The sequence below is a fragment of the Lolium rigidum genome, chromosome 6 (genome assembly GCF_022539505.1).
Source record: "Lolium rigidum isolate FL_2022 chromosome 6, APGP_CSIRO_Lrig_0.1, whole genome shotgun sequence".
NCBI lineage: Eukaryota > Viridiplantae > Streptophyta > Magnoliopsida > Poales > Poaceae > Lolium > Lolium rigidum.
In genome coordinates, this window is record NC_061513.1 from 185,234,455 (window position 1) to 185,245,125 (window position 10,671).

The 10,671-nt window shown below is 48.0% G+C and overlaps 2 protein-coding genes across 2 annotated transcripts; one reads left to right on the forward strand and one right to left on the reverse strand.

The window, feature by feature from the left end:
• The first annotated feature begins 1,645 nt into the window (after nt 1-1,645).
• Nucleotides 1,646-5,363, forward strand: LOC124660807 (zinc finger CCCH domain-containing protein 13-like). The gene is made up of 3 exons (XM_047198644.1): nt 1,646-2,040; nt 2,691-4,856; nt 5,061-5,363. The coding sequence occupies exons 1-2, from the start codon at nt 1,658-1,660 to the stop codon at nt 4,834-4,836; spliced, it is 2,529 nt and encodes an 842-aa protein (XP_047054600.1). The 5' UTR covers nt 1,646-1,657; the 3' UTR covers nt 4,837-4,856; nt 5,061-5,363.
• Nucleotides 5,364-5,782: 419 nt separating this feature from the next.
• Nucleotides 5,783-9,267, reverse strand: LOC124667365 (ent-kaurene oxidase-like 3). Its single transcript, XM_047204658.1, has 8 exons — nt 9,135-9,267; nt 8,294-8,454; nt 7,400-7,561; nt 7,147-7,287; nt 6,762-7,016; nt 6,496-6,660; nt 6,182-6,379; nt 5,783-6,100 (listed from the first exon to the last, which is right to left on the reverse strand). Exons 1-8 carry the CDS (start codon nt 9,265-9,267, stop codon nt 5,783-5,785), a joined length of 1,533 nt encoding a protein of 510 aa, XP_047060614.1.
• Nucleotides 9,268-10,671: the final 1,404 nt, after the last annotated feature.

Below are 10,671 nucleotides of genomic sequence, written 5' to 3' on the forward strand. Positions count from 1 at the left end.
TCCCACAACAGAGACACTCCACTCCACTCCCAAAACCTAGAGATGGCCGACGAAGCGGCCGCCGCCGCCACCGCCACCACCGCCACCATCGGAGAGGAGACGCGGTCGCGGCCGTTGCCGCTCCTTCCGTGGAGGCGGCTTCGAACCGGACGCTCCGGTGGTCGTGGAGCCGGGCCGCCGACAGAAGAAGGCGAAGCCCGAGCTCACCGCGGAGCGCAGGGCGATGGAGTCCAAGAAGCGGGCGGACCGGCGCCGGGCGCTTGATCAACGGAAGAAGGGAGGCCGCCGCCGAGGGAGGAGCGGGTGCGGGCGGCGGAGCACCTCCTCCAACTCCAAACACGAGGCGAAGAACACGGTCATGCAAGAGCGAGGCGCGAGCCATCTCTGTTTTACGGCCACTCATCGCTCGGCCGACACATGCTCATCCCCAGCACCGGCACAGCCTCGGGGAGCTCAGTCCTCATCCGTGACCCCGCCCCTTCCTCCAAGATCAACCGGCCCAACGTCCGCCCCGTTTGGGCACGAATTGGGGGCGCATTCCGGGCGGCACGCGTACCACTCACGGGATGGGTCACCGGAGGTGGAGAGTCCATGTCGGGGCCGTCACCTTCGTCCATTGACCTCAACCGTGCGTCGGCGAACTCCAAAGGCCACAAGAACACGGCAGCGGCCGCCATGGCCGGCGCACGCAACCCGTTCGACGATTTGTCGGCCGCGCGCGCTGGTCCACCGTCGGCCGTGCGAGCCCCTACGTCTTCGCGCGGACGATCGCCGGCCACCCCGCCATGTCCTTCGACACAGCGAAGCTCCCCGACCACCTCCCGTTGACACACAGGGAGGGCACAACGCTCTGTCCCGCGCAGCATAAACATCGAGGAGGAGCCGGTTGTTCGTCGAGGGACTCACACAAGCCGCAGCTGCGCACAAGCTAGAGCTCGCCGTGTAAGCAAGCGAACCGCCAACTACACGGAGAAGGAGGACAAGATGATCGTCAATGCATGGTTGACCATCGGGCAAGATGCGTTGACAGGTGCCGAGCAGAAGGGGACCGCATTCTGGCGCCGGGTCTATGAATACTTCCATGAACATCGCAAATATGAATCCTCGAGCGCCCAAATTGAGTTAGACAATCTCAATTGTAATTTTTATATTTTTCTCAAACTATGGCACATTTTAATTGATTTATCATGCTACATTTGATGCTATTTTATGCTATTTGCTATATTTTATGTTTGTTATATATTATTCCATGTTTATGAGATATTATTCTAGGTTTAGACATTGTTTTATAAAGTATCACGTGGCCGATGGCCTATTTCCCAAGAAGTAGGCCAAATGGCCAAATGGGGTAGCCGCTGCGTTGGGCGCAGCGTGCGACCCAACGGACACGCGGACGCGCAGGTCGTTGTCCAGGTGTCCGTTCAGTCGCCCAACAGCCCAAAACGGACGGCCCAGCGCGTCCGTTTGGGTCGCCCGGTTGGAGATGCCCCGTAGTAAAAATATCGGGCCCGCTCCTTCCCCGTCCCGTCGTCTTCGAATCGAATCGGGGGATCTCATCTCGCGTTCCAGCCAAGCCCCAGACTCGCTCGAAACCTAGGGTTTCGCCGACCCGGGAGCATCTCGCCGACCGCTCGCCGCTGCCGCCGCCGCCGCCGCCATGTACAACGGCATCGGGCTGCAGACCGCGCGCGGGTCCGGCACGAATGGGTACGTCCAGACCAACAAGTTCTTCATCCGGCCCCGGACCGGCGGCCCCCCCAAGGCGCCGTTCCCCAGCTACGACGACGACGGTCCCGGCGCCGGCGCCGCCGCCGGGGGCCTCGGCGGGATGCGGAAGCCGAACAAGGAGATCCTCGAGCACGACCGGAAGCGCCAGGTGGAGCTGCGCCTGGTCTTGCTGAGGGACACCCTCGAGGAGCAGGGCTACACGGAGGGCGAGATCGAGGAGCGCGTCGAGGAGGCGCGCAAGGAGGCCGAGATCGAGGCGGCTGCTGCTGCCGTCATCGCGGAGGCGGGCGGCAAGGCGCCAGCAGGCGAAGGGTATGGATCTGCCAACTGCTCTTATCTCTGTATTTCTCTGTATCTGTGTGTGGAATTGCTGCAGAGTAGACCGGTGATAGATATTTGAGCAATTACATTTATGCGATTTTTTAAACTGTAAAAGCAACCTTTGTTGGTCATATAACAGTTACTACATCATTGGCAGTTAGAAGCATAAGATAGCCTGCATTGTTTCTCTAGCCATGTCTCAGGGTCAGACCATTGCTAGCTAGCTTATATGCTACCTCATTAGCTTCTCTCGGGCAACGTCTGAAAGTTCTTTTACAAATTCCCTGGCAAGCTGCGCACAATGGCCAATAACAGCAGCTGCCGTACCCAACGGGAAACCTCCTTGGCGCAATTTGGTATCTAGATTTAGTGTTCAAGGTTATTTTCACATTCAAACTGAATCCTATGTAGCTAAATAGGTGATTTGCAGCGCATGCAGCTGTGCCACATCATTACTTCAATTTTTTATGACTCTTAGTATGACATTCTTTAGCTCATGTTAGTTTGTAGTTAAATGTAATTTTGCCTCCTGTTCCTTGTATATGATTTGTTGTTGTTGCCCAGTTTATATTTCAGTTTTTTCTTTTGCTTTATTGGTATGATTATCATACGTTTGTGACAAAACAGTAAACTCTTCTCAGGTTTACGGGCACACAGAGCCACCATGTCGCTGCACGGAAGGAGAAGCAGCTTGAGACGATGAGGGCTGCTCTTAGGCTGGATGATGTGATTGGACAGAAGAAGAAAGATGATGTGGACAGTGATCCGGAGTCTGGGGAGCTTGTACCTGGAAAGGAATATGATGGATTGGATATTGATGCTCACAACGATAGTAAGGCTTCAAAGGATGGTAAAAAGCGTGCAAAGAAGGGGAAGAAGGGAAAAGGGAATGATAGAAAGGGTCACAGCAGAAGTTCTAGGAAGAGTAAGCATGGGTATGAATCAGAAGATGATTCTGAGACTGACCATGATGAGAAAAAGGGAAAGAAACACGTGAAGAAATCCTTCTTAGATAGAGACGTTGATGACTATGTTCCTAAGAAGACAAAACATGGAAAAGACACTCGTCCTATTTCCGAGGCTGATTCAGAAAGTGATCACGGCAAGAAGACAAAACAGGCGAAACACAGTCGTGATGAGGGAAAGAAGGTGCCTGTGAAGAGCTCTCGTCATGACGCCAAGGATGAGAAATCCAGAAGAAGCAAGTACAAGGATGATTCATACAGTGACTCGGAGAGTGATGTGTCGTACAGTGATTCAGAGAGTGATTCGGATGGTTATGACCAGAAAAGGAATAAATCCTCCCAGCGCAATTCTAAAGATGAAAAACAAGCACCAAAAACTAAAGAGAAGGAAGCCAATTTTGGAAAAAATGTTGATAAGCGCAAGAGGCATGATTCTGATTCAGATGGTTATGCTCATGAGAGGAAAGTACACCTTGATGCGGCGGTTGTTCGGAAGGATCATTCACATGAAAAATCTAAGAGTGACCCGAAGAGAGATGAATATAAAAACAAAAGGTCTGTGGAAACTTCTCGACATGACTCTGAAGATGAGAAGCTACACAGCAAGGTTGATAACCGCAAGAGGCATGATTCTGATTCAGATGGTTATGCTCATGAGAGGAAAGTACGCCCTGATGCGGCGGTTGTTAGGAAGGAGCATTCACATGAAAAATCTAAGAGCGACCTGAAGAGTGATGAATATAAAAACAAAAGGTCTGTGAAGACTTCTCGCCGTGACTCTGAAGATGAGAAGCTACACAGCAAGGTCCTTCCGAAGGACAAGTACACTGACGAATACCAGAGGCCTGTGAAGACTTCTCGCCATGGATCTGAAGATAAAAAGTCACAAAGCAAGGTCATTCGGAAGGACAAGTACACTGACGAATCAGAGACTGACTCAGGGAAGCATAACAGTGAAAAGAAGAAAGCTGCAAAGTCCTTTCATCATGTTTCTAAAGTTGACAAACCAGCACCAAAACTTAAAGAGAAGGAAGAGGACACTGGTAAAAATGTTGCTAAGCGTGTGAGGCATGATTCTGATTCTGATTCTGATGAATGGAAAGGACGGCTTGACACAAAGGTTAAAAAGATCGTGAAAGAAAAAAGAAGGGTGATGAGCTCAAGTGATAGTTCATTTTACAGCGGCAGCAGCAGCAGTGAATCAGATGCGAGTGCTGAAAGCCGGGAGAATAGGAAATCTGGGAGAGGCTTGAAGAATAGTGAAGATAAGAACTATGCTAAAAGAGCTTCTTACAAGAATGAGTTAGATGAAAGGAAAATCAGTCAAGATGGGAGAAGAAAGGATCTCAACGATCAAAGGCATAAGGAGGAAGAGAGAATGGAGAGGGAGAAACAAAAACAGAGGGAGGAACAGAGGAAGGAGTTGGCGAAGCAAAAACACCTGGAGGAAGCGAGAAAGGAGCTGGAGAAGCAAAAACGCGAGGAAGAAGAGAGGAAGGAGCTGGAGAAGCAAAAACAGAGGGAGAGGGAGGAAGAGAGACCGAAAGAGAGAGAACATGAGAGGAGGAAAGGTGAACATGGTATGGAAAGGGACTACAAAAGAGAAGTTGGAGAAGACAGGTATGACCCAAGTGCAAATAGAGACAGTGATGATGAATACAGGGGCCGGAGGCCACGTGAAGACTATGGCCGACACAGAACTAGAGATGCAGATAGCCATGATTCGAAGAGGTCTAGATATGACGACTCCTATAAGCACTCAAGACCAGAGTATGAAGATCGCTATTCTAGAGATGAGTACAGAGACAGGAGGCATCGTTGAATGCAGAGCTTATCATATATGTAAGTCTCACTTTTTATCACTGTTTGTTATTTTGCATCATGGTAAAGAAGTAAATACACATATTTTTACCATTTAGTGGGTTAAGGTAGTCTTGTAGATGGTATGCCATTTGGTTTAGATATACTCTTTATCTTTAAGTAGTATTTGTGATCTTTTGTGTTTGTTTTTGTTCAACCTAACGATGCTCTGGTGATACTTTGCAGTCATCTCATCTAAGTTATGTGAAGCAAAGGGCAGCGCTGGTATATCTTCTTGAGCAAGGACGGTTACACTGGGTCACATTGAAGTTCCAGACGTTGAGTCGCCTAGCACAAGATTTTGGCCGTGATAGTTAATTTTGGTCATCCAGCAATGAGCTTTTGCTGCAGCAGTGAAGTTTTGTTTTCTCATGTTTGTATGAACTTAGTTCCTTTTCTGTTCTGTCAAGCTTGAGTTGTAATTTGGAGGTTGTATACTACACCAGTTGGATCATAATGCTTCAGCAACCTATGCGGGATATGTATTAACCTATGTGCCTTTTGTTCCGAGTATCAGTGAAGTACCGTTGGCTGTACGTTGCTTGTTGTGGCGTTGTTTTGGCAGTTTTGCTCTGTTTAATGTACATTCTGTGTAGAGGAGTTCCTTGTTTGTTCAGCTTGTTGCTGTAGTTTATAATCCTACTATGAATTATGCTGAGTTTGGTTTTGTTGTTGTAATCTTGACTGGACTACAAGGCCCTGATATTATAATACAATAATAATCAATGATTCGGTAGAGGAGATACATACATAATTCAGTAAGAAACATGGATACATAAAAGGATCCGAACGATCAAATTATTCAGGTAATGCACACGTTATTCATTACCACTCCCCTCGGCGAGAGGGGGTGGAGCTTTACTACACTCTTGTTTGGTCAATCTGAGCTGTGAAGAGTTTCTTGCCATTTATCTCCCTCCCCTGGGCGAGAGATGGACGTAGAGGGGGTGGAGCCTGTGGCCCACGAACTGCACAGCATTCTCCTCGTCCTTGTCGCCCTTCTTGAGCCTCCAGGCGAACTCCTGCACAAGCCTCGCGATGGCGGCGCACGAGATGTTAATAGCCTGCACGCTCCCGGCGCAGACCCTCTTCCCGGCGCCGAACGACAGGGTCTTGAACATGTCCGCAGAGTCGAAACTGCCGTCGAGGAACCTCTCCGGCCTCCACTCCTCGGGCTCCTCCCACTCCTCCTTGTTCATGTTGCAGCCGTACACGTTGATGGTCACCTGGGAAAGGCCAAAATGTTAAAGCCATCGTCGTCACTCCTCGTTCAGGTAGTGCTCACTGCTCAGGAAAAGTAAAATTACCTCTGTTCCGGCTGGGATCTTGTAGCCGCCCAGTGTGGTGGTCTGATGGACGAGCCTTCGAGGTAGAACCGAGATGGGAGGATGGAGGCGCAGCGTCTCATGGAACACGGCGTTCAGGTACGGCAGCCGAGGAAGATGATCCTCGGTGACCACCGTGTCCTCTTCGCACACCTCCTGGATCTCCTGGTAGAGACGGTCCTGACGCGCGCAACGAAGAAATCTGGTGTTACCAATTGCATAATGCAGGAAAACGTCGATCGAGAGATAGCAACAAGTTACTAGTAGTACTTGTTAGTACTAGAACGCCAGCTTGCCTGTTTCTTGGGGTTTTTGGCAAGCTCGTACATAGCCCACTCGGTCGTCACCGAAGTAGTATCTGTACCCTCTAAGATGGCCTCCCACACCAGCATCGTCAACACTTCGTCTGTCAGTGTGCCCTCTGCCAGCAAGAAGTCCAGGTAGGAATGGGATACCCTTGACTGCATTGCACAGTTTTATGATCAGTGAACTTTGACACGAGAATCGTATCAAAACGAAAAGACTACAACTGTTAAGATCTACGGGGATTAATCGGTGCCACCTCGCCGCAAGCGATCCGTTCTCTCCGTTGATCGATCAAGGCTCGCATCACCGCAGTTCGCCTAGACTCCGCGGTAACAAGTCTTGTATCAAAGCTCTTGTTTGGAAGCCAGCCGAGGTATGTGAAGTAATCCCTCCAATCGGCCACAATCACACACGTCATCATGTCAACCACCATGGTCCGATGCATTTCTTCCTTTGATATCTCCTGCCCAAACTCCTTTACATAAACTGAACTCACATCCTCACCTAAACTCTGCAAGTGCAGCATATGAACACTAAATTATTTATATGTATATACACCACCTGACACTTCAAATATAAGAAAGTGTGGTGTGATCGTATAAGGCTATAAACACACTAAATCATGGCGTTTCTAGACTAACCTCGATCAAAGATACGCGGAATATCTCGTCCCTGAAAACTTCTCTAAAGTTCTGAGGAGCATGTGGGTCGCTGATCACCAGTGAATGAAAAGTGTTTAGCATATTATCCATCATCTTCTGTCTTGTGTCCCGAAATCGTCTCTGAATATTGGTTACCATTTCATTGTAAGATCTTGGGTCAACTGAAAGCGTAAATGTATCCAAGAGATGGCAACTGAAATTTATAATTTCGAAACAGTTAAGACTTATATACCTGAGCAGAAGAACCCAACAAGCCCTCCCTGATATAACGCTTCGCCTTTGTGTGGAACTCACCATAGTCACTTGTAGCAATCATTGTTTTGTCACGACTTAGCACTGAAAATGCTTTAGCTAGCTTTCGTGTAGATATGGATGTGAACTTTGCAACCATTGCCTGCAAATATAGGAAGTAATATGTCTCCCTTATTTTTTTTTAAAATCAAATGTGAGTCATTTCTGCCATTTTGCTTCCGTTGCTTGGGTTTTCAATAATTATCAAGAATAAATATGAGCATGCTTTGTGTTCTAGTCTGGCCAACATTTTAGCTTAATTTTTTTCCGGGTAGTTCTTAGAGAAAGGAGACCAGCTAACAAATAATTTGATCATTTTCTTATGACAATACCTGTTAAAAGCAAGGAAAAAAATAACCCACTATAATAAAATAGCGTGGGTCTAAAAATACGCTATTAGCATGCTATAGCGTGCTATTAACGCGAATAGCGCGCTATAGCGCCGAAATAGCGTAGCGTCGGCTCTCCAGATATGCTATAGCGTGCTATTACCGTTGGAATAGCGCGCTATTTTTTTCCATGGTTAAAAGAGAAAAGGAGAGATATAAAAAACCCATCGTAAACTTCTAAGTTCTAGGTTAAAAAACAAACTCTTTTACCAAGATTTAGCTTTTACATTGTCATTTGAGAGGGAAGATACTAAGATATATAATCACAAGAAAGTATACAGGGTAAACATGGACTATCTAATGAATGTTATAAACTCATAGACGGAAGAGTAAAAGGCCAAATTTTTACTGTTGCCTAGAATTGCAAAAATATATTATGTAGTACAACATAAAAATACACTATGAATTGAATTTAGGAAATTCGATAAATGAAAAAGTATTTATACCTCCTTGGCTACTTCTGTTGAGTTGAGCACAACTACAGAAGAAGCCCCAGTCCTTATAGTGTATATTGGCCCATAAATTTCAGACCATTTTGCAAAGGTCTTATGGGGCATCTTTTCGTCCAGCTGAAGCAGATTTCCAATAAGCGGTAAACCAGGAACAACTGCATGAAAATTAATAAAACCATAGGTGGATCAACTTCTTTTCTGTTGAAGTAGAATTCACATTATTCTTTTTGAAGGGTAAAATTTGTTATTTGAAAATAAGTCGGTTTGATAACCCATCTGCATATACGATGACAATTTACACTTACTTCTTTTGAAACGAGGCAAAAGCTTTTGCCTTTTCATGAATTACGAAGATAGTTGCTCGGTTAATTAATAGAAAACCAGCCTAATATCGAAAACAACAGGGTCAAGCCCACACCGAAAATAACAGGACCAAACGCACACTGGACATTGATCTCCACGGCAATGTAATGCCGGCTAGTGTGCGCTCCTTTTTTTTTGTTTTGTTCGCTAGACATTGATTCACATCGATTTGCAACGACGTGATCGTCGAGACTATTTGATCGGTTTGTAGGCGTCAAAACTATACAACCAGTGATCTATTTAAATTTATTTGGAGATAGCGTTTGGGGGCGTGGCTGAGAACCGGCGTCCCAATAACTAGTTCTTAAGCCGGCGCTTCCTGTAAAGTCCCAATAACTAGTTCTTAAGCCGGCGCTTCCTGTAAAGTCACGCGCCGGATTAATTATGGAGGTGCCGAGTGAAGATGCTCTAACACGATAATAGCGAAGCAAGTAGTGCACACTCCGACGAGATTTGGTGAGTTGATCGTCACCTGGGGGCGTGTTGGCGCGTTCCTTGGACCCCATCCAGGCGAAGTAGAGAGCGGCCAGCACGACGACAGCCGCCGCGATGGCAGCCACTGCGCCTCCACCGCCTGCTTCGAGTGCCGCCAGCAGCGCCTCCATCGAGCGGCTTGTAGGTGAGCTATTATTCTCCGGCGGTGTTCGCCCGTTCGGTAGCTGGTGTAGCTGTGTGCCTCGGCATGCTTCCCGCATGCTTCAATTTATGGAGTGCTGGCATGGGACACGACAAAAGGGTTCCCGCGCGGTTCAGTTGACAAAATGGTCCGCAGCCTGGAATCGCGCTTCAGTTGACAAAAGGTCCGCAGCCAGGAATCTCATCTCAGGGCTGTACGACTCGATTTCGATCGGGGTGAGTTTATCTGACTGCGTCTGCCCTGGCCGGATATAATTTGTGTCAGTTTCTGTCCGTTTGCCGCCGGACCACGTATGCTGAAATCGACCACCAGGTGTTTATTGTTTGTTTGGGTTTGACTCTGTCCAATGGTCCGACGTATTTTCTTTTAAAATTTTCAATCATAGAAAACCATAAATTTACATTTATTTAAAAAGATATTTTTTGTTCATTTTTTCGCATCGGTGCTTGTATTTATTTTGCATGGATAATACTATTTTGTTTTATATCATTATTACTCCTTCCGTTTCATAATTTATCCAAATCTGAATACTAGACACATTTTATACATAGACACGTTTAAATCTATAACAAGAATTACAAAACGGAAGGGGTACTTATATGTGAAGTTAGCCATGTACTCTCTCCGTCCCATGGCTTAGGGCGTAATTTTATTTTTAGTATTTTGCTCATGACTTAAGGCCCGTGGCTCCTTTTGATGCTAATCTACCAAAATTATCCCTCTCCCGATTCGGGAATAAGTAAATTAGATGATACAAGACGATATAAAAAAGAAGCTCTAGTTCCTCTTCCCGCCGCGTTAGGTCTCTGTTAGCTCCCATCTAAAAATAGGCACGGACGCTTCGCCCAGATGCATGCCAGCCAGCTCCCCCACCGGCCCAGCGAGCTCCGGCCTCCCTCTCCCTCCTGCCCGCCACCCAGCGAGCTCCAGCCTGCCTCCTGCAATGGCCGCCTCCTGGCGAGCTTCGGCCTCCGTCCCCTCCGGTCCGCTGCCCAGGAGCTCCGACCTCCCTCCTGCATGGCCGCCGCCTAAGAGCTCCGGCCTGCCTCCTGCAATGGTCGCCTCCCGATGAGCTTCGGCCTCCCTCCCCTCCGGTCCGCCGCCCAGGAGCTGCGGCCTCCCCCTTACGGACGGACATGCGTCTGGCCGAATAAGGATAAATCTGGGAGGTGTAGGGGTGAGGTGGCGGTGGATGTTGCTGTTCCAGCGAGCGGTGGAGGTGACGTGGGTGTTCCGTTCGTCCTTGGCCTGCCGTCCGCAGCGAAGATTGCAGTGGCGCAGCCCGCGCGTGTACTGCAGCCTCGGCGCCGTCGACGGTTGTGTGGTGGCATGAGTCGTAAGCAGGGGCAAGAAGGGAAAGATGCTGATTTTT